The sequence below is a fragment of the Seriola lalandi genome, unplaced genomic scaffold, assembly GCF_002814215.2.
Source record: "Seriola lalandi dorsalis isolate HSWRI2012SDOR001 ecotype SW California unplaced genomic scaffold, Sedor1 jcf7180002054538, whole genome shotgun sequence".
NCBI classification, from domain to species: Eukaryota; Metazoa; Chordata; class Actinopteri; order Carangiformes; family Carangidae; genus Seriola; species Seriola lalandi.
This window is the reverse complement of record NW_019525091.1, coordinates 556,856-580,954: the sequence shown is the minus strand read 5'-3', so window position 1 is coordinate 580,954 and position 24,099 is coordinate 556,856. Positions and strand designations below refer to the sequence as shown.

Below are 24,099 nucleotides of genomic sequence, written 5' to 3'. Positions count from 1 at the left end.
CTCAGATAAATAATATGAAGAATCCCCAAAAAATTCAGAACCACCAAAGGGAGAAAAATACCCAAAACCACCAGGAGTATTCTAATGCATCACTAGAGGCGATGAGCAACAAGAGAAGCAGATGCCAAGCGGCACCATCTGAATGCAAACAGCACAATGAGCAAAGCCAGCAGCCATCAGCGCAACAACAGCTGCAGGTATGCAGAGGCCTGAGATGCCAAGGATTCATCCTCATCACCAACTGAAGCAGAGCAGCAACAACAGCAGCAGCAGCAGCTGAGAGGCACTGCCAAGGTGCTGAGACAAAACATGCAATAGCACAGGTGACAGACAGCAGCACAGCAGCAGGTACTTATCTCAGGCATGACGGCGAAATCCAGCGACCAGGCCTCAGACAGACGAGTGGTGGGGGTCCAACATGTCCTGCAGCATCTGAGGTGACGGATGTATAACACTGACCACGGCAGGACGCACGTTGCTTTTAGAGTAGCTGAGTTGTTGCTGTTCATTCTTTTGTTTTTGTTTTTTTGTTATTTTCAAAACTTGTGTGTAATGTTCATTGTCATGAAGTCGGAGCTTCGCGGAATGGATCTATCTTCATAGTTCCGGTTTACCTGTTGTAACCGGGAGGGGGGGGGGCTTTAATTAACGACGCACAAAAGACACATGAGTGACGTAACTGCACATTTCCCGGTGTTCCAGTCTAACATGTTATCTGCTAATATTTGTTTACACATGACACTTCCTGTGACGTATCACTTTATATAGGCTATATGTTGCGGCTTTACAGGTGGCACAGCTGTGAGTCCCGCAGAGGGGCTTAATATATGTATTTATTTTTTTCCAGCAAGTATAGCAGCCTGTTATTGTCTGTACACTCATATAAAAAAAAAAATAAATATAATAAAAAATAATAAAAATAAGACTTACAAAGTATTTAGTAGTAGTAGTATTTTTTTTTTACAGTTATATGAGGTTTACACATTCAAAAAAAATCATTTTTGAATACATTACCACCTATAAATGAAAAAAAACACACACAACAAGACCATTAAAGTGTTACAAAGTATTTTCTTTAAATTGTTTTATTTTTTTTATTTTTTTTTGGAACATGGATGATCTGAGAGCAACTCCACAGTTTTGGATGGATAGACAATCATCCAACACGCCATCTGTGTGTGTGTGTGTGTGTGTGTGTGTTTGAACAGCATGACTAGATCTTACAGTATAAGTGAGTAACATCTAGTGGAAGTTTCCATTGGACACTTTGAGTAATAATTGTATCACTGATGTTGTTTTTGAAGTTTGAGAAAGTTTGTTTGGACCCATCTGATCCCATGAATGTTCATGTTCCTTCACCTGTTCTTCTCTATTTAAATGTCATCATGTTGCAGAGTGACGTTGCTGATAGGTATAATGTCCAAATCTACCTAAATAAAACCAAAGTTGAAAGCAATCATTTAATAAATGGTGTTTACAAACAGATATAGTCCATATGATGAGTCCTGGCAAAAGTTAGTTCAAGTTTTGTGGATTTTTACATTCTCCGACTGTTTCATTGCTGTTTGTGATGAGTGAAGACACACACTGATTGTTTGTTTGTGTCCACACACACACTCACACACAGACGTGCCCTGCCTGTATGTGGACCTCACAGGACCGGAGGAGGCGGTCTGTGATTGACAGCTGGTTGGCATCAGGTGGAGCGGCGGCTGAAGGTTTTTGAGGGCAAACGGAGCCTCCGAGAGACATTTAGACTGACGTCGTCCTCACATCGAGATGGAGAGCAGCACGGCAACAGATGTGACAGTTAAACCCTGATCTGACCTGCTGTCTGCTCGCACGCACACACACACACATGTAAGGTCAACTAAATGATGACAGTTTTGATAATGTCCATTGATGATTCAGGAGTCTCTCTTTCCCTTGCTCCCTGTGTTAGACAGAAAAAGCCTCACAGATATGTTTGTCAAAGGTCAGACAGCAGCCGAACAAAGTCTGTGTATTTTGAGAAAAATAAAATGAGGCCTAGAAAGTTAAATATGTCCTTGAATGTTCCTTTAAAGTGCCACGTCTTGGACTCTTGCCCCGACAAAACCTGAAAACAACAAAGTCTGGTAGCTCAGTCCAACAGGTCAGCGCCAAACAAGACCTTGAACATCAGGAAAATGTCTGAGTGAGTCAGAATCATCATCACAATGTAACACAACACAAGCCTCCATCAGTTTAAAGCATTTCAATTTTGGGCGGGGCTTGGGGCATGGCTGAGGGTCGCGACAGCTTTGTTGTGACATCGCAAAGTCACAGAAGTGCTGACGGCTGGTTTCAAGGCTCAGTTTCTGAATTCAGGCTGTGTGCATTTCTCTGTGGACTGAGCGCTTTGATACTTTCACAGTATTAATATAGAAACTAGACCTGCTGTATAATCAAGAGAGACATGGAAATCTATTTTTATACAATATGGGACCTTTAAAGTGTCAACACATCTAAATCTCATAGAAATTAAAATGTTTCCAGTGAGGTTAAAAGAGCACTTTTGAAAGACAGCAAATTAAAACCTTCGCAAGTTTGATCAAAACCCAGGTGGTCTATGGATGTATTGGTGGCTAGCCTGCTGGCTAACAGGATACAACATTTAAATAATAACATTTTAGGCCTTTTTGAAGGTTTTCTCTTTTATTCGAGAGCTAGCTGGAAAGCTTTCCTGCTCTTTCAGGTCTTTGTGCTAAGATAGGCTAAACATACCCTGGACTAATCTCCCTACCAACCACACAAGATATCTACCTTTATACAATGTTGGACCTTTAGCACTCATTAAGTATCATAGATGCTAGACTTGAAGTTGTACTGATCAGTGTTTTCATATCACCAGTGGATCAAATGAAGCTCTTATCACCAGACTCTGCTGTTCGACAGTGTGTTATAGCATTTTAAAGCTCGTTGTTTTGGTTTTCCAGCCAGGTTTCCTGCTTTATTGTTTGTACCTCAACTGAAATCATTGTTTTATTATTCAAGATATAATTTCATCATTAGTTAACAGAAGATAAAATGTATCCTTTCATGTCTTGGGGTAAAATGTTAGGTGGTAAACAAAGCACAAAATCAGCTGTCAGCAATTATCACTAATATATAAAATATAACACTTGTACGGGCTTTAATTCATTCAATGTTCAATTGAGCTGCAGTTTCCTGCTCTCAGCGTCCACATGTGCTTTGTGTTCCCATAATAATGTAAAGGTTTCATCTCATTTCATCATGACACAGAATTGTGTATTTTCTTCCACCAGCCGACCACCAGGAGGCGCTGCAGTTCCCCCCAGCTCCTCTTCAAGGTGGGTTTATCACCCTGACACTTCTCTCTGGTGGTAACGTGAGGAGAAATGTGAGGAAAACACTTCTTAGAACTGGAGCGAGGCTGTGAATGCACACGTGTTGCCTGTGTGGTCGTCAAGGCAACCACAGAGAATAAAGGAATGACAGCAGAGTGTAAAAAAGAGAAGGAAAAATTTGAAACATGTTGCATATATAAGCAGCAGGAGAGGGGATGTGTGTATTTGCTGTGTCTGAGAAATAATTAATAATTAATTATAATTAATCCCTATATTTACTTTAATGATTATTAAAAATTTGGGAGGTTCATCTATGATGTCACAGGCAGATAGGCTCTTAATATCACTAAACCTCTCACTGAACTAAAGGAAGAGAGTTATACAGAGGTAAACTGCCTGAACTCCACATGGGTCTTTGTGTGTGTTTGTGTGTGTGTGTGTGTGTGTGTGTGTGTGTGTGTGTGTGTGTGTGTGTGTGTGTGTGTCAGGAAGGTCAGCCATCTGGTTCCCATTGAGACTTGAGGTGGAACATTGAACTCACCTCTCACCCAATTCTGCTCCAGGCCTGACGTAGTCGACAGCATGCACACACGTGCCCGCATACACACACACACACACACACACACACACACACACACACACACACACATACTTAAAATGGAAGCGTAAATTCTCCACATGTATCTCTGGTGTTTGATCCGGCTTCTTGCACACACTGACTGTGGACTCGTTTCCTCTCTGAGGTTTCTCTTTCTGTGGATTTATTCTTTCTCCGACCTGCTTCTGTGTCTTTTTCGCTTTTGTGTTAAATAATAACAACAGAGTTTTAAAAAACTTTCAGCAATCTGACATTTGAGTTTAACATATAAACAATTGTTTTGTTGTTTACACATGATCAACCCGAACAAGCAAAGCAAGGGACTGTTCTGCAGGCAGAGGACAGTTTTTGGATGGGCATCTGATTTCCCTCCTTTTCTTTCTTTCCTTCTTTCTTTTTTGCATTAATAATTCATTCAGAATTATTTGAATTAATAATAATATTGTCAATATTTCCATTTGCAACAATATTGTTGGATGGAATTCAGGGTTGGATTCATTAGATTCAGTTGCAAGATTCACAATTTTTATTTTTTTTGCTGCGATTTGTTATTAAACATATTATATTACGCAGGCAATACATTTGTAATTTAGTAGATAAAAGCACAGCATTACAGTGAGGCCCTACACCTGGCTAGCCCCCGCTAGCGCTAACTTAGGTTTGCAGAATCAGCCGTTAGCTCTGCAGCACTGACATCTGAACGTTGCAGAGAAGAAATAAAGTGACGTCTTTTGCAAACACAGCAACATTTAAACCTTCAACATTCAGTGAAATTTTCAATAAGAAGATTAACTGAAGAGTCAACACGAGCAAGTGATGTAAACCAACGAAGAAAATAACAGAACACAACAGAAAAACGAAGTGAGTGTGGACATATCAGGTACCTCAGTGTTTATCACGTCTTATCTGGTGAATCATGGGAATTTACCTTAAAAAACATCAACAGCTGAAAGACGTAGCTGAGTGTTAGGAGAAAGAATTTCAAATCCCTGTTCTGTGGGACTTCCCTGGGCTAACTGTAAGTAAATTCAGCAGCAGGGTTACAGGGCCTGGCACCACCTGGCACAGCTCGGCACAGCGCGGCTCAGAGTGGGCCGACGTAGCACGCTTTGGCTCGGAGTGCCATCGACAGCTTGGGCAGATGGTCGGCAGTGTGACGAGGGGGTGCTGGTGACGCAAACATCGGCGAACAGCTGAAACAACCCACCACATACAGGTGGTAAGGCGATCCACTCTCCCACATCCACACACACACACACACACACACACACACACACACACACACAGAGACCAGGCTGGTGTGTGTTACATAACTGAGGTTGAGGGGCTTCACTGTCTAATCTGTAGGGGACCCGCAATTCATAGCAGTAGCCATGGAAACACACACAGTAGGACATGCATCTATGCATGTACACATGTATTCAGTTAAAAAACACACTCATGTACATACAGTACACACACATGGAAATGATGAGATCACACACACAAACAACACACTCGGTCTCTGTGGGGCTGACGTCTGAACGGAGGAGCTGTCAGAAGGGTCCGAGTGCCTCCCAATGGTCTGCCGTTGCACTTTCTGTGTAAGACGTTTCGTTTATTATTCAATGTCTCACACACACAGCCAGAGAGCGGAGGAATCATAACATCAGACAGATTATTATACCACGGTGCTGCAATTACTTTTCAGCTAAAAACTTCAAACTGTAAATGCTTCTGTGTGGGAAAAAAAACCTTTGTCCTGTTTGAGTCAAAATCTTACCTTAATTTAGTCAATTAGGAATATGGACTATGATTTCCAAGGGGTTTCAACATCCAGAATCTCACAAACAGCACCATTGTATTCACAGTTTTGTTCAGCAACCAGAGTGAGTATTACATTTCAGGGTCCAGGGAGGGGAACACAGCGGAGGTCCAGGCCCAGAAAGGTCTGTGGCGTCACCTGTTTTGTGGTTTCTGAGAGATCGGACTTTGCGCCCTGCACCAGCAGTCTGGGACCTAGAAATCCAGTTTTTTGGCAACAGTGAGACGCCTTAGTGGAGCCGGGGAGGGACAAGCAAGCAGCAAACACAGATTCAGACTCTGATAGACTCTTCAAGGTAAACACATACTGCATGTTGAAGGTTTTCTATATTTTTCTTCTGGTCCACAAATCCATTGAAAAGAGCAAAACTTTACTAACACTTTACTTTTCCAAAATTCATGTTTTAAGAGTTGGATTACTGACACCTGAGTTCATGTACTCGGAAAAGCCAAGCAGAAAAAAATGAAGTCAGTTCTGATGCTCATATTCAGCTGCTGTTCATAAAAGATAAGCCTGACATTATTTTATATTCCTCTCTTATCAAAAATTCCCTTAAAAGACCAAAACTGATACTGTTTTAGTGAGTCTGTTTTTGTCTGACTTCCCTGCCCTGCCTGTGGCTCTCAGCTCCAGCCTCACTGCTTCCTATTGAAGATGTAAATTTGAAAATATGAATCACAAATATTAAAAAAAAAGATAAAAGAAAAAAGAAAAGCTCAGTAATTTCCTAAAACAGCTGGTCACTGTAGTTTTACTCAAAAATAGTGGAAATAGTGCATTTGTTGGGGACTATTTGAAGTGGTGGATTAATACACGGTTGTTTTTTTCTAGTGAGTATTTGGGGCATCAGGGTGATGTATGTGGGACTGAGTCAAAATAAACTAGAGTGTTTGTGTTTGTGATAATGAAGGAACATGTCATCAACAGTGCGGCTCAGTGAAGTGTTTGTAATAGTTTTTAGACAACAACAGAGCACAGAGGAATAAGATGATACTTGTGAGCAGCATCCATTCATTGTTGATTTTGGCGGTATTTTTTTCATGGGATTTGTTGTCAAGAAAAATGAGGTCCTGTTCAGACCTGGTATTATCATCCATCTGTGTTGGTCCGATCACAAGTAGACAGTTTTTGAACGCACTCAAGAATGAAGATGCATCTGAGATCCGGTCGCTCAGACACATTCTTCTAGCAGCGTGAACGCAACTGCGTCCTGGGCCACATTACAGGACCAGCTACTCCACTGACGTCCTCTGCCACAGTCTGATTAGTTTCATAACAAACCAAAAATATTTTACTATTTCAAATGGATAAAACCTTATTTCACTATAGAGCTGTACAGTCACTTAACCCCTCCTTGCCCAGACTGGCTTAAAACAACAACACATATGTGTTTATTTGCATAAAGAGCGGGGAAGTGAGATCCAGTCACAAGTGGTCAACGAGACGCATGCGAAGACTAATCTTAAAGCCAGGTCTGAACAGGGCCTTAGTCTTATCTTTTTAAATGCCATTTCTTTAAACCTTAATAGTTCCTAATGGAATAATACAGTTTTAAACCAAATCACACATTGGGATAAGTGTCATTAACTGTTGAGAATCTCACTTGTACATTTTTCTGTGTTATTTTAGCTTGGGGTGTTTTTGTTATGCACTTTTCTGACTTCAATATAGGCCTTTTTCCCTGTAGACTCTGCCTCTTGTGGCCATTAACGGACCTGCAGGTAACGACACTTCAGCAGTATTGATACACGCCTTCAGGTCACACAGCAAGACACCAGAAAAACTCTGTCTGTGAGTAAGGGTAAACCTTTATTGATGTTTGGAGGGGGAAAAAAAGCCAGACCACATATGCCATCATCTCTGTGGACAGCACACAATACTGGTGAGGAGTTGGGGTGAGTGTTGCGCTCATGGGATTTGTAGTTCATAACAGTCAGTCACAACAAGGAGAAGTTAGCTGAGAATCCACAAAGTTGAAGGAGAAATAACAAGGCTGTGTACATTATTGTTATCATCGTTATTATTGTTGTCATTATTACCCGCAATGCCGTTTTTTATCGTACAGCAGCAAACTGTCACTGCCACCATGTGAAGAGTGGGCCTCAAATGGCCTCCAGGAAAAGTTGTAACACGCTCAACAACACAGTTACATAGAAAAATAGCACTGTCAAAAAGTTTCTGAAACGTCTGTGAAGAAATCCCAAAACCTCAGATATCAAAAACAAAGAAAAGAAAAACACACACAGCTTCTTTCTTCCAACAACATAGAAGCGTGAGAAGCTCTGAGACTTTTCTTCCGTGGATTTAAATTCAAAAGTCTGTGTCTGTGTATCAGGGTTTAAACATATTCCCAAAAAAGAAAAGACAAGAAGAAAGAAAAAATATATATATTTATCAAGGATAGAACTACAGCTCCCATAATACACCTGGGGCTCAGGTACAGTAAGTTTCTGTGGATAGTGCCAACAGCTAACAGGCTCATGGGAAATCAAGAAAAAGTTGTTTTTGGGAATGAAAACGGGATTTACGTGAGAGTCGAATCACAGCTTCCCCTGAAGAAAAACAAGCTGTTGCACGAGAAGAGTTTTAAAGGAGTGTCAACAACAGGAGCCATCACTGTGTAGCAGGTAACAAGGACTTAATCTTGTAAATTTAGTTGACATCTCTAAATAAAGACACAATAGCGCTAAATTAACCGTTCACTAAACCCCTCCCCCAAACAGTGACTGCCCACTCATAGTTAAATGTAACGTGGTCTGTCAAGTGTTGGATTTCTCGACTTATTTATGTTATAAATTCATTTAAAGAGTGTGGGGTGTTTACATGACATAAAAGTATTGTTAATATTAGCATGCCAAAATGGTTTGTTTGAAAATACTTAATATTTTCTTAATAAATGATAAGTAACGTAGCAGAAATAAAACCTCTCTAACCTCATATGTTTCTCTAAGAATGGCATTTTGTAAAATACTCAGGATAATTAGCTTTAAACTGCAATGACAGAACAAGGTAATTTATTTAGATCGACCTGGATCATCAACTGGTGCGGATGTCTACTTTTTGCAAAAGGGGACCTTGTTTAAAAGCAAGTCACCGGAAACATTAGAGTGTCAGCCGGAGACTGTGTTTTCCCATGATGATGGGAGCTTAATTAGCTAGCAAGCCACAGCTGATCAGATCTGGCGGTGACAGTTCCCGTTTGCCTCAGTCTTTTCAGCATCATTACACAGCATTGGATTTGCATGATATCATGAACATAGCCATCAAACGCATATTTAAGAGCAAGCGTAACCTGGTTATGTCCAAATCCATACCAGTCACCGGCACACTCTCTCAGATGTAGAGCATAATGTAGAGCACTCAGTCGTCTCTGTCTGAGCTAACCCAACCCCCTGACTCGCTCAGGGACGTTTAGCATGCTAATTTTGGGTTCATGGGAAATGGTGTTTAAGTGCCGCTAAAAACATTAAAAACTTCAAACGGAGCCACATGACACTGTTCCACTGTTATAGCATAGTTAGCATAGCTACAAATGTCAATGGGATTTTGAATGAGGTTTTCACATCGTAAACTGTTGAGGCGTTATCAAGTAGGGAGTAGTGAACAAGTTTAGGTTTACCATTTCGCACACAGCGATGGAGCAGCTAATAAAATGTGCCAACAACATACGAAATCCGTATGAAATCAAGGGCCAAATGTTGGAGAAAAAAACTCTGAATTCCTGTTACCATAGTAACCACAAAGTCCTACTATGTGCAGCTTGAAAAGCATGGCAACAGTAACTAAGGAGGGTGGAGCTTAGCGAACGGACGGTTTTCTATTTTGGTAATAAAGTGGGGTAAAAGAGATTCATAACGGCTCTGAAAAGCTTCGTAACAGGAAAATAAAATAAAAATCCCCCCCCCCCCAAAAAAAAACCCAAAACAAATCAAACCACAAATTCTGTGATTGGATCAAAGACTTTTTTTGTGTTTTTTTTTTTTTTTTAATACGTGTAATTAATACCTCAGACAAAAACACCTGAGAAAAAACTGACAAAATGATTCCAATGGGTTTTTCTGTAATATATTCAATTATGTATATTACAACTATAATCACATAATTCAAGCATATATCATATACACATATATATCTAGTGAGAGAATAGTTTAATATTCAATAGTACAGTTGTATGGTACAGTAGCAGTAGGGTGCATTTCTCGTTTCTCATTGGGTAAAGTTTGAAGGAGAGGTATAGACAAGTGTTTGTGTGTAAATCTATATACGATTTATCAATACAATATGCAACAAAATAAAGAAAAATAAACTAAAAGGAAGGAATTAAAGACAAAGAAAGGGTATAGGCAGTTCAGTACTGTGTTTGAGATGGTGGAAGTGTTTTATTATGTGTGTTTCCATGTGTGTGATTATGGGTTTGTGTGTGTTTGTGTGCGTCAGGTGAAGGATCGGATCAGATCAGCACCATAGAAGTCCATAACAACATCAACAACAACGATAAGGGTTAAAACCTGGGTGAGGACTGTGCATGTGTGTGTGTTTGTTTTGTTGTGTGTCTGCATGCTGAGGGTTTCAGTCACTGTTCAATCTGGGCAAATCAACCCTAAACCAGTTAGCATTTCATTTTTGCACTTCCTGGACAAATTGAGGAGTAAACAGAGAGAGAAAGACCGCAACCATGCTGTGTTATTATTAACAGTTTGTGTGTCTGAGTGTGTACGTGTGAGCAGTGCACGTTCACCCAACCGAATGCAAACCTGCCAGCGAAATTCTCCACCTTATTTATTCTCAAACATCTGCTCACATCCAGCTGTTCTGATGGCTAATTACTTCCTGTTTTTCTCTCTCTTTTTCTCCTTCATCTTAAAAAAAAAATAAAAACCCTGCGATTATTTCGGAAAAAAAAAAAAATCAGACACGGAAACAAAGAGAAGATAAAACAAATCAAGTGCTTGAACGAGCCCACAAAGGAAAACAAACGAACACAAAAACTTCTTTAAAACTATACAATTTGTGTTTCACCGTCTTCCTCCAACGACCCGCCCCCCCCCTCCCTACACCGAAAACAATCGTTACTAAGATACCTCGCCTCGTCTCACACTGTGTGAAATACCTGATTCAACCATGATACATTCTCTGTTATGCCTCCACCTCCGCCTAACCTGCTCCGTGAAATCGAAAATAGATTATTTGTTGTTTAGCGATAAACAGCTGGGAGGAAAAGCGTTTCGTGTGGCCCCGTGACTGTCCAGCTAACAGCCCCTCCCCGCCCCATATATAAAATATACAAAAGATTATCTCCAAAATCCTCCTCCTGACTATCTCTGCTAATAGAAAAATATACAATAATCCTATGTCAAAATCTCTTTGCGTTATGGACGAAAACCCTGCTCCTGCTCCTCCTCCCCTTCCTCCTCCCCCTCCTCCCCCTCGTTGCTGGACTAGTCTCGCCTTCCTGCCCAGTTCAAAAATATACATGTTTTTTTTTTGTCCTATTTATAGAAAAAAATTACACATCTGACCTCCCCTGGCTTGTGTCCATGCCTTGAGCTTAAAAAGTGAGATTTCACTGGCATAATGTGAATTCAACACCCTGTTTGAACTGGCCAGAGCAGCACTAGGACGCACTACCTGCAAAAACGCCGTGCGACACCGGGCGTAAGCACAGCACCGAGGGTGACGTAAGCTGCCGAAGTGACACAAGGTGGTGATACAGTACGTTGTGTGGATTCAGCGAAGCAGCATGTACAAAGAGTCAAACTGGGGAGGGGGGGGGGGGGGGGGGGGGCGGTAGAAATAAAAATGGCGTCGCTGTGCTTTCCTGTCGTGACATCCTGAAGCACAGTGGACACTAGAACACACTTTTTGTGTTTGCGCCCGGTGTCGCATGCCGCTTATTGCAGATCTACGCCAGCCTTCCCCCCTCGCCACTTCAACTAAAGTGCCGCTGTTGTTGGGTTGCCTTGTACCCTTTTCTCATCACCTCTTTCCCCTCCCCACCCCTTCCTCTTTCGCCTTCTTCTTCCTCTTCCTCCTCCATCCGCCTCACAAGTCTCCGTGCCTGCTCTCGTACTTGTTGATGATGTTCCTGCAGCGGCCCAGCTCTTTCCTCATGTCGGCCACTTCCTGGCGAAGGGCGGCGTTCTCCCGCTCCAGGAAGGCAGCTCGCACCGAGATCTGGTTCTCCTTCAGCCGCCGGGCGTCCCTCGAGCGCTTCGCCGCCTCGTTGTTCTTGACGCGCCGGTTCCAGTACTTCTCGTCCTGTCAACGGCACCCCGGGGCGGCGGTGTGGTATGTTGGGGTGTGTGGGGAGGAAGGTGGGGGGGAGGAGAGAGAGAGAGAAAAAAAAAAAAGAGGAGAGAGTGGGATGAGAAGGGTCAGTTATGCGATGAGAGAGAAAGGATGGTAGGAAAGGAGGAAAGGTAGCGACAGCTGAATAATCACAGCTACAGAACATGAAAACCATGACAGTTTACTGTGACAGCCTCTGCATGAAAAGACTAAACTATTATCATTCTTATACCACGGCCATGGACAATACTCATTTCTGATTGGCTGGCATCCATGTTATTAATGTTCACACCTTAATTTTTGCTCAAATTTGCTGCCAGCGGTTATTCTGACTCGGGAGAATTTACACATTTTTCCAAGATCGTTATTTCCACTGTTTGCAGCCCCTCCAATACATGGAAATGTAACCTTAATTAGCTGTTTCTATCTTGTTGTATGTGTAGGGCTTCGTTAGCAGCTGAAACCAGATACAAACAACTGGCTTTAATTGTCTCGATCGATTCCCTTTGTGTTAATATAAGCAGTGTCCCAATTCACTAAGGCTCCGATGGGTGGATCCTTCGTGGCTCAACCTATCCCAAGTTTCACTGTGCACCGGTAATGAAAATGATGTGGCAGCAAACAACTCCGACAGAGAGCCCGAGAATTACACTTTTGGATGTAAGTATTTGGCTTCAGCTCAGTTCGACAGCTCACGGTACAACTGGTAAAAAAAAGTTCCTTGTCGTCAAGGTTGCTAGGCGACAGGAGCCGCGCTTTGCCACACAACGGTAAGGGTGGGCACAGCTGGTGACGAGAAATTTATTCAGATGTAACTGACAGTGATGGTGGATTTGCAGCCGCAGGTTGGTCGACACTTCTGAAGTTGTTTTTGTCAGGTGTCAGATATTACGCCACGCTTCCTGATATCTTCGGGTCACATTAATTCTGAGTTGAAGGAGGCTGATGCTAATGGTTTCCGCCACTATGCTGCTTTTAATTATGGTCTATATGTTTTTTGCTTGAGCGCCGCATTAACTGAAGTAGCACAGTTAGCATCTGCCACTTACTTACATTGATCACAAATGACAAATGTAACAAAGGGAGGGTGTTTGACACTCATAAGATAGTATTTGTGGTGTACACCTTTAAACTGCAGTTAGCAACAGCAACAGCAACAACAACAACAACAACAACACCTCTTCTTCCTATTTTTGCCTATAGTGGGTGACCATGGTATGAGAGCAATAATAAACTTCAAGATGTTCTCTTGTAGGAAATAACGGACTCCTCCTCACACGTTACTTCCTTATATCAGAACCAATCCTGTGTTTTGATGTGTAAGTCACACAGAGGCTTTCACCAGCAACTAAAAGCTCACAAACAGACACATAAAGAGACGGGCACCAGAGTTTTCTAGCGATCAAAAGGTTTGCATGTTTACTAAAGACCTACACATCCAATTAAAAGTGTTATATTCAATACTTCCTGCGTCAAATGGGAATCAATGTGAGATGGGTCAACAGTGGGGGTATTGATTCAAGTTGAAAACTGTATTAATGCGTCTTTATGAAAGGCGGCTCTTTCTTAATGCAGCTGTACAGTCCTGCCCTGCTGAGCTGCTCAGCTGAATGAATAAATACACTGCAGTCAAGCCCCTGCAGCCTCGCAAAACTCTCCACGTTGTTTTTTGGGGCATGAAAGAAATGTGTTGGCTGATGACGGTCTCATGAGAACATGAGATTGGAAATAACAATAATAATAAAAGGTGTTGTGTTAAACTTTTGGACTTTAGGTGCAAAACGGGAATCCAGTCTGAAAGTAAAACCTCTCTTTGGAGGATTTTATTCCAGTGGAATCAAGTTTAAAATCATTTTTTATTTTTGCATAGTTTCTTAAATGTGTGTAAAAATCCTATTCTCCTTAATGTTATGATCCTGCAGTATCTTTAGTTTTTTAAATCACACTCCTCAGTGCAGTGTGGAGCAGAATCTAAAGCTCGTTTGCGAGGAGCTGCTGAGTAATCCGAGCTTCATCTTCAGCCTCGGTCAGAGATCATTTATCCAAAACCAGCGTACAAATGATTTATAAAACCAGCTACTACTGAACACTGAAGGTCCGTCTCTCCATAAATAACAAACGCCTCCGGAGCTGCAGCTGCTTTGCGCTGAACTATGAAAGCAGCAGCCATTGATCAGAGCTTCCTCCGATCGTTGAGCTGAGCTGAGTGCAAAATATTTTGGGGCTCGTCAGCAGGCACCGAAACCAGCGAGCATCACGATCCTTTAGGGTTTTTTTCCACATTGATACAGGAGCCGTCAAAGAGCTCCAGCCTTTGTCATGATGAAGTTCAGGGTTTTTAAGTGATAGTGTTTATCTTCAGAAACCTTAAAGCTGAGGTGTAGCTCACTGGACCTGCTTCTTTAGTAGACTGAATTTTTAAAATCCTACTTTTACAGTTCATTTAAGGAGTGACTCTTTTTTTTTTTTTTTTACTTAAACTGTATCCAATGTAGTTTTTTGTGCATTTAGTCTTGATGTGATTAGCACAATCTGCCAGTGCTATTAGAATATTTAAACCTGCTTCTAATTGAAATCCATTCATTTCATACAGTTCTGGAGATAAGAGTTAGTATCTTGAAAGAAGAAAGAATAACACAGGTTTCTGCAGTGGAACCACAACAACGATTTGTTGAAAGGTTTTTTGGAGGGTGTATTATAAAATGATTCATTTTTACTAGAATAAAGTTGAAATATTCTCACTTTACTGGCAGATTTTTTTTTCTCTTTTTATTGGAAAAAAAATAAGATTTTAAGAACTCAAGAGATAAAATTGACTTGACAATATAAATATTTTTGCTGCTTTGAGACTAAAATTCCTAAAGAAAATGTGGAATAGTATTGAGCTTTTCACAGTAAAACAAAGTACAGGACAGGAACTGACTGTCTTTAACTATAAAGTATAAGAGGGTGAAAACTAGGCAATACTCTGCTCACTGGCCATTAAAGTCATGTTTCTCTAAATCATCATACAAAATGTAAAAATTGATTCTTAACTTCTCTTTTTAGCTTTTTAACATGTTTATAAAAATCTTTTTAAGATGTTTATAATATCAGCTTCTACATATGTGTCTGTGTTTACCTTTAACTCACTGTAAAATCTTTAAAACCAAAAAAAGCGAAGCTTATTATTTACCCGACGGCCAGTGGGCATGTTTACACTTCACATCTGTCACATTCCCATGGTGAAAAAATAAAACTTGACATTAGGAGAGCTAAGAATTGTGGGAGATGTATTACCTTCTGTTCATCTGGGACCAGCATCTTGCGGGCCTTCTTGATCATCGGCTGAGGTTTCAGCTCCTCCTCGCTGAAGCGGTGCCGCCGCGGGTCAAACGCCTCCTGGCCGGGAACGCTGGACAGCGCCAGGTCCGCTGGGTCAGGGTCGAAATTCACCATAATTTCGCTGCTGCTGTTGGCGGCCGCCGGAGGCCCGGGGGGTCCTGGAGGACAGGTAGAGGAAGGTGATGGGTCCTGAGGCACCGACTGCCCACCTGAGAGGGTGGAAGAGAAATGGTTATTGTGTGGTTATATGGCTCAGGCGGCCATAATGGTCTTCGGCTCTTGATCAGTGGCTGTAAAGAGGCCATTAAAAACGTATTGAAACAATCCCTGTGTTGTATTCACCACAGTCATACAGGCTGCTTTGGTAATAATGGAAATTTGTGGCAGTCATATCAATAAAACCAACCATAAATGAAGAAGGGGTTAGACACGGGAGAGGAGGGAGTGCGGGTTAGTTTTCTTTATATGTCCAGCCATGTGTCCATTCAGATGTAATAAACACACAATCAGCACGATTGGCTTGATTGCTCCTTTAGCTGTCCAATCACCATCATCTAATTTTAGTTTTATCTGCAGATCAGAGCCCATCTGCCCTGAATGAGGACGGTCACATGACAGAGAGCAGCAGAAGCGGCAGAGCTAACAGCAGCTAACAGCTAACGCCTGGGTGTTATCTACCAGTCATTGGTGGAAATTCAGTTCTCTTTGTACACTTACTGTATTTGTACAATGACTGTACTTTTCTCAATTAGTTTTAAAGAATTAACGCCTCCCACATTTCCAGCACCTTACAACACCAAACTGAACATCAACAAACAGAAACAATTCAAACTTGAGATTTAATTAACAAACACTCCATCAACCAGCTTGTGGAAAATCTGTCGTTTGCTTTGAGGATTTTGTAGCATAAGTTTTGTGAGTGATGACTGAAACTCACTTTCTAAATTCATCACATTCATATGAATTCATAATAATATTTGTTTCAAATGTTTGTTTTAGCTGTAATAATATATGTGGAGCGTGAAAGGGATCTGATTTAAATCTGTTCTATAGCAGACGTTTTCATTGGTTTGGCTGTTTAAAATCCATCACAGGTCAAACCCCATAGTGTTAGAGTGGTGCTCAACCACTTTCCATCTAGAGGCCTCAGTCACATGTGCTGCACACTCGCTCTCTCTGCTGCCGCTTCATCCCGAGAGCGGCGAGCCAAGAGTGAGGCCCGCCGAGATGAGTTGACCATAAAGAGGATTATCCTATAGACAGCGGACAATATGTTCAAATTTGATTTAAACTGCTGGTGGAGGGGGGAAAGTAAACATGTTTGTTTTCTTTTACATCCACCCACTTCTCTTTTCTTAATTACAGCTCGCATGTTTATGTTTAAAAAGGCAGGAGGACACAGGAACCTTTCGTATCTCCCTTTTTTAAAGCTTTACAAACAAGCAGCATCTTATAGTCTCGTTTCCCACAAGTCATTGCAGTGACAGTGATTCACCACCAAGTGTCAGTATTGAGCCAGAAACGCTCAGTGAGGGCAGCGGGTTCACATCATGCTGGATGTACAACAAGCAGGAGAGATCAGGTTTTTTTGTTTAACCCTTTGTGGCGCTGGCTGTGAGGAAATCAGCTCGACACACACCCAGACTGACCGCATCTGAACCGCAAACAGGAAATCAGAGAAATCCAATCAGGAATCAAGTCGACTGAGCCCGTTTACATCTAAAAAATGCTCTATTACAAGACAACAGATAATGTCAGTTCTTATTTTCTTGACTCGATTCCAGTGGGTTTGGCTTGATATTCTCACACTGCTGCTGCCAAAGCACAATAATGGTGTTAAAAATCAATAGTATTATTATTATTAACTGAATTGAATGGTTCAAGTAATTCTTGGATCCTGGTAGCAAATCATGTGGCAGTGAATGTGAAACACGCTCCACGATGCTTTTACCCCGCAGCTACTCTATATTAGCAACTGCTTTTGTGAATGTAACAGAATAGACCCGAAAATAGTAACGACTCCATTTTCAGCAGTCTCTCTAAAACCGGCTGGTTACCAGACATTTTGTTTGGGGAAAACTTGATTTTCCCAAACGTTTTCCTCTTTGGAGTTGAAGTGTTAGCCGAGCAATTATCCAGCACCAGAGAGTCCTCTATTGTGGCAGCGTTTGTGAGGCGCTTTTTTGGAGCTCTAGGCTCCGAGCCACAGATTATAAATAACCGCAGAGCTGGTGACCAATATCGAGTGAAACAGTGGTGGAAAGATTTCACATACTTGAGCAAATTAAACAAAAGGGACATGTTTACAGAAAGTAATTCAGCCGGCAGCAAGGGAGAGAGACAGAGCAGAGATTAGAGGAAATTCTGTTTGCTTTTAAAAATACGTATCCAAAAATCCCTCTCGGTAATGATAGATTTACGTCTTAATTTGGTTTTACTGCACCAAAATAAATCATTCATGCATTTGTCAAATCACAGAAACCCCCACATTGTCCTCAGCCACCCGGCCCTTTTGTGCAACCGGAGCATTTTGTAAACCTGAAAATGTCAGTCAGTCAGAGCAGCACGACTGACACTGATTTGCTACTTGACTGCCGCTGTGAGCTGTCACTCATTTTTATTGTGCGTGTCAACCACAATACCACAACCAAATCCTCTACAGGCTCTGAGAAATCAAGCTGACGCTCCGTGGCGAGCGCGGAAGGAGGGGGGGGGGGCGTATTTGAAGGGAAAGAGAGGGTTGAAATAAACCAACCCCCCAAACTCCAGCTGAAGACACTCGACTGCACACTGAGCGAGCAGGAGTGGGAAATTCTGGGGTTATAAACTTTGTGAATGGTGGGGGGGTTTTTCAGTTTGAACTCTGATAAAATCTCCTTACGACTGTGTTTACATCCAATCGTTTGACTCCTCAGGGATTTTGATCTGCTCATGAAAACCCACGAGGACCAAAGGAAACCAACTGTTGCCTACACTTTTACACCATTTGTTAAACCAAATAGGAGTCGTGACACACTTAGTAAAAATATAACCCACATTTCCTACTTCACTCTAACAATAGAGGGTATATCTTGAGTATTTTTTTTTCCAGCTGAGAGCTTAGAATTACATAACCCTCAGTGTAACATGAATGCATCACTCTGCTCTGCAGTTATTATCCTTAATAGTTGGTTTTCTGAGTGGAAAAGTTGGCTTTGGTGTATATTTTAGGTTCCCTGCGCCCAGCTGCAATCAAACAGGGGCTGGTAAACAAATATCACATGAACCCACAAATACAGTAGCTTGTTTACTGGTCGCAGAGTTTTGGCAAGCCGTCGTCCCTCAGAGTTGGACGTTTTGGCAGAAGGGACAAAAAACCTGATTAAAATTCCTCTCAATTTTCCGGCCATCGCAGTGTGGTTGTTGTTGTTGTCTGGTGCCATCTTTGTTTTGCTTCTAAACAAGTGAACTAAAGGACTGAACTCTACAACCTGCCACAGCACAACACAACAAACCGCTCCAAACATGTTGCGATGTCGCTCTGACTGGTCGACTAACCTGCATGAATAATGGATAAACCATGAATTTACTTACTTAAACAAACACTGAGTAGAGAAAACACCAGTGGGACAGTTACTCTGACATTCAGACTCGGAAGTTAGAGGCAAAGATTATTTATGATCTTGCCAAATAGTGAGCCTGCATCTCGTTTATAATTGTTTATTTATGATTTATTAAGTGTTAACAACCAAATTAATAACCAAATTATAAACCATTTATAAATCTTTTATAGGGATAGTCCTATTGTAAAGTGGTATAATAGTATCTTCTAAAAACGTAAACAGTTATTAAATGTTGCTTATTAATGATAAATGATTTTCTGTCATGCTGTTTTTAGGAAGTCAAAATCCCATCACTCCCCACAGTGATTTGTAAATCAGCAGAATTATTAAACAATATTGGTTAACTTGTGACAAAGGGACCAAGTTTTAGTTTTTTTAAATTAGTATCAAGAACATGAATTACATGTTTGTAATGATGCGTAATTCTGTTGTGGAAATTAAATTAAATTGCACAGGTTTTTGAACATCAATCAATTAAAGCCGCTATTATCAATATTTTATATCAAATATGGATTGAATGACTTTGTGTAATGTGAGAAGGGGTTCCTAGTTGTGACAAACTGATAGATAATTATCACCTGACTCCTCATTTTTTAGCATCTTTAATCTAATAATCATAATACGGCAGTGTTGTGTTGGCAGCTTTAACGCCTCTTTTTCTCTTCTCCAGACTGACCACACTGAGGATTTCCTGCTTCTCTTTGTGATTTGAATATTTTTGGACAGATGGTTGGACAATCTGAAGACACCAAACTGTAAGCTCGATCCTGCATATACACAGCTTTCTCACATTTTATTGATCAAACTGTTCATTGAACAATCCTTAAAACAGATTGATCCACGACTAGATTATGAATTTAATCCTTATCACTGCAACCCTACATCTATCCATCCTTACAGTACATGCTACATATGAACTGTACACATATTTATGCAAACATGCATACTGTCATCATGAATCTCTTTGGATGCAAGTGCCGTCTACAGCATTAACCGTAATGCAATGTACCATAACCCCCACCCGACCCCGCCCTTTATCCATCCATACATCCTCCGGTCCATCTGTTTGAGGCAGCGGACTCTATCAGATGAACTGCTGCTGGCTTGATCTGACTCTCTGGCAGCTGGACAGGGCTGATCCTGGATAAGTCTGCCCAAAGCCCCATCCTAATAACAACCATTTTAGGCAAAAAGTTGAAACCGATCCAAGAACACGGCTCCCACTGCTGCCGGGTAAACAGTCGCCAAGCCGCGGCTTCGCCTGGCTTCATTTCCTGTCTGTGAGCAGGAGCCATTTGGAGGGAAGCAGCCACCGACTCTCGGATTCTCTCTCTGCTTTCATTAATTTAGCTGAGATTATGTGGTTTTCTCTCTCTGCCTGTCGCTCTGCCTGTCAGTCTCTCCTCCAGTCTGCTCATGTCTATGAATTCAGCTGGAAGGCTGAAATACTGTATAGAGTGATGTTATTTTTGGATTGAAGCACCACATACCCGACAATATGATATTCAGGTAACACATTATTTTACAGGTCCTGTATTTTCCATCTAATTTCCTGGAAAATTTCTTCATAATTTCCTGAAATTAGCTGTAAATTGCGAGGATATTTCCAAGACAGGCCTTCGCAATTTGGTAGAAATTATAAGGGAAGTACTCGCTCGTTATAAGTGATATTTTAAGAGAAGAACTAGTAACTTATGAAGGAGGTAAATGGCAAATAGTTCATAAACAGACATCAGTTTCCTAGAAAGACAAGAAAATCTCAATTTGGATTTTCCATGACTTTGAGCTACTATACATTATATATCTGCTCGGTAATATTGGGAAATATTGATTCATTTGCATATATGATGCATAATGGTTGAATTGCATGCTGTAGTTTTGTGTTTCATACTGATGATGATCAAGAAATAAAACACACTCCATTCTATAAAATTTCACAGACTAAGCAGTTACATTTACGAACATATACCTAACAGACCAGAGCTGTAAAATAAAATGTGTGTGGAGCATTTTCCAATTAATGAACAATGAAGAATTTCTCTATGAAAGTTGAAAGGAAGTTTATGAAATATTTTTCAGTAGCCAACTACAGAATTTCCTGATTCTCCAAATTTCCAAATAATCTACTAAGAAGTTTCCTGGAAAGAAAAGAACCATAAATTTAGGGAACTTATTATAGTTATTTCTAAATGCTAAGCTAGCACAATCTTATTCAGAGGATGGCAGGTGGGCGTCACGTGCAAAATGTGAAATATCTTTACAAACCAACAAACAAATACGCATAAACGAAGAATAAAGTTTCAAATAGTTAATAAATGAGTAATAAATAGTCCCTGGGGATTAAATGTAAATTTATTAAAACTTTTTTTCCCTGTAATTAGCACCAAACTACTTGCCAAGTAAAATAAAGTGTTATCTTAAACAAATGTAGCAAATGTCACTGTTTGTAATTACCAGAACTGCAACACTAAACTTCCTGCATCAACTCTGCCACACTCAAGATTTTTCAAGGTCTTTGAAGGTCTCGTTTGGTGAAATTCGAGGACTTGACGGTTTAGAATAAGAGCCTTCGCTTCTTGTTCACATTCTTATCAGGTCCAGAAAACCTGGCTGAAATCCTTCATTCTTAAAACAACTGCTGTATTGTCTAAAATTCTTCATCACAGGATCCACCTCAGGATGTGAAGTGTTGATCCTCGGATGGAGTGAACTCAGGCAGACTGACGAATTTGGATTTCAAAGTTCTTTCTCTCAAACTTTTGAGAGGCTGTTTTCAAAATGTTTAAATAAAAAAAAAAGTCGGGGGGGGGGATTTTTTTTGGCTTCTGTCCTTTAAAATCAAACCGCTTCTCTCTCCAGCCGCCATTTTGCTCCAATGTTCTGGGATCACACAGGAGGAATCGGCTGTGGTGGGCAGAGACGCCCACAGAGGCAGAAAATAGACGAGCTGAGGTTTGAGAGTCAGGTGAGCAACTCTTCCTCTTGACTAATCGCTTGCTTGATCTAACTATACTTTCACTTGATCCGCCCACACATCAAACCAACAGCTGAAATACAACAAACTCGCTGCTGCTGTTCTCTGGACGGTTGTGGAAAAAAAAAAAAAAAAAGGCATTTTGGGAAATGTAGGGAAACCAAAAACTGAAGTGGAAGTAGGCGAAGAAGGTCAAATAAAGATGCAATTACAGTCTCTTCTAACACACTTAGCATCACAGACTCATCATCATCATCATCATCATCATCATCATCATCATCATCATAATCATCGTTATCATCATCACTCTCCTACAGCAGGATGAAGCTGTCTCCTTTACGTCTGTTTAAGCTTCTTCCTGTTTCACTACTTTCTTATGTAATAAATGGAAACAATGCAATTACCAGGAAAGTGGTAATTATGCTAATTATACAAGGATGGAGGATAACAATTAACATCCATTCTGATTACTGTAATTGAGTAGATTTTTGTGAACTTTTTCAACGGCTTTTAAGTCACTTATTTTCTTCCTCAGTGAGTTTTCATTAAAGTTAAGCACTTCACCACATTTAAACTGCAATTACTGGCTCCATTAGCTCCGAAACCGAGATGTCCAGTCGACTACTTATTTGTCTAAATGGTTTTATTTCAGCCGTCACACTGACAAATAGGAGTTATAATAACTTTTTGCATTAGCTGACGTGCTTTTTATATTTCAAACTAACTATTTTTCACATTGTTTTTCAAAAATACAACAGAAACAAACAGAAAACAAAACAAAAGATTATATTTAGTCATGAGAGCAGGTTGGACAATGGAGCATCTCTGTTAAAAACAAGATGACACACTACAATATTTAGTCGCTGTAAGGGGTACAGTTACATGATTATTGGTGTCAGTTATTAACTGGAGCGCTGAATTATGAGACTGACTCACACTCTGCTTACTTTAATCTGAAAAAAAAACAACTGAACTAGGCAGCACTTTCAAACAAATGAAAAATATTAATGAACTAATATCACAGCAGAACATCATTTAAATAAGATGAGAGAATAAAACCAATAATGAATCATTTCAAATAACAATCACAAGAAAACAAGTCATAGCCAGAAACAAGGGTGAAAAGAGGGAATGGCTACAACAGGCTGCAGTAGTAGTAGTAATAGTAGTAGTAAAAGTAGTAGTAATAGTAGTAGTAATAGTAATGACAGTAGCAGCAGCAGCATAAGCTTTAATTACAGTAATAATCCTGACAGTGGTAATAGCAATAGAGGCTAGCCCCAATAACAGTACTAGAGGTAACAGCAGCTGTGGCAGTTAGTATTAGTAGTATTAGTACTAATGGCAGAAGAAGTAAAAATACTGTGGTAAAGTTATACAGTTGTAGTGGAGTAATAATAAAAGTACTAGTAGAGCCACGAGCAGTAGTACTAGTACTAGCAGAAGCTGTAACCTAATGGGGCAGGTAGGTCTACTGACAGTAGTAGTAGTAGCAGTATTAAAACATTACTAGTAGTCATTGTATTGGTAGCAGCTGTTAACAGTACTACAACTAGTGCTATTAGTACTGTTATTACTCTTCTACTTTAGTAGTAGCACCAACAGTTATAGCAGCAATACTGATATTATTAATAGGAGTACTAGCAGTAATAGTAGTAGTACTAGCCCTGGCAGTAGAAGTAAAACCAGTACTCTCAGCAGCAGTACTATAGCAGTAGTATTTGCAGGCTCAGCAAGAGTACTAATAGCAGTAGTAGTAGCAGTATTAAAAATATTATTGACAGTCATTGTAGTAGTAGTAGCAGTAGCACTTAGACTAATAACAGTGCTACTTCTATTACTGCTGTGAGTACTTTTATTACTGTTAGTAGCACTAACAGCAATAACAGTACTAGCATGAGTATTGGTCATAGTAGTAGTAGTAGTACTTATGGTACTAGCAATAATAGTAGTACGTGCAGTACTGGAAGTAGTGGTTTCAGTACAAACAGCAGTATTAGCAGTAGTAGTGGTGATAGCAGTAATTTTTAGCAGCAATATAAAAACAACATTAGCATTGTAGCCTACTAGCAGTATAGTACTTTTATCTGTATAACACTTTCAGCAGCAGTACTAACAGCAGTACCAGCAGTAGTATATGTAGTCTCAAGTACTAACAGCAGCAGTAGTCAGCCGTAGCA

The 24,099-nt window shown here is 40.5% G+C and overlaps 1 protein-coding gene across 1 annotated transcript in view; it reads right to left on the bottom strand.

Moving 5' to 3' along the window:
• Positions 1-7,521: 7,521 nt before the first annotated feature.
• dbpa (D site albumin promoter binding protein a) overlaps positions 7,522-24,099 on the bottom strand; it is a 38,102-nt gene continuing 21,524 nt past the window's right edge. The window contains exons 4-5 of the mRNA XM_023414670.2: positions 15,299-15,552; positions 7,522-11,989 (exon numbers count right to left, since the gene is read on the bottom strand). Of these exons, the coding sequence (XP_023270438.1) occupies positions 11,774-11,989; positions 15,299-15,552 (470 nt within the window). The 3' untranslated portion in view covers positions 7,522-11,773. The remainder of the gene's footprint in view (positions 11,990-15,298; positions 15,553-24,099) is intronic.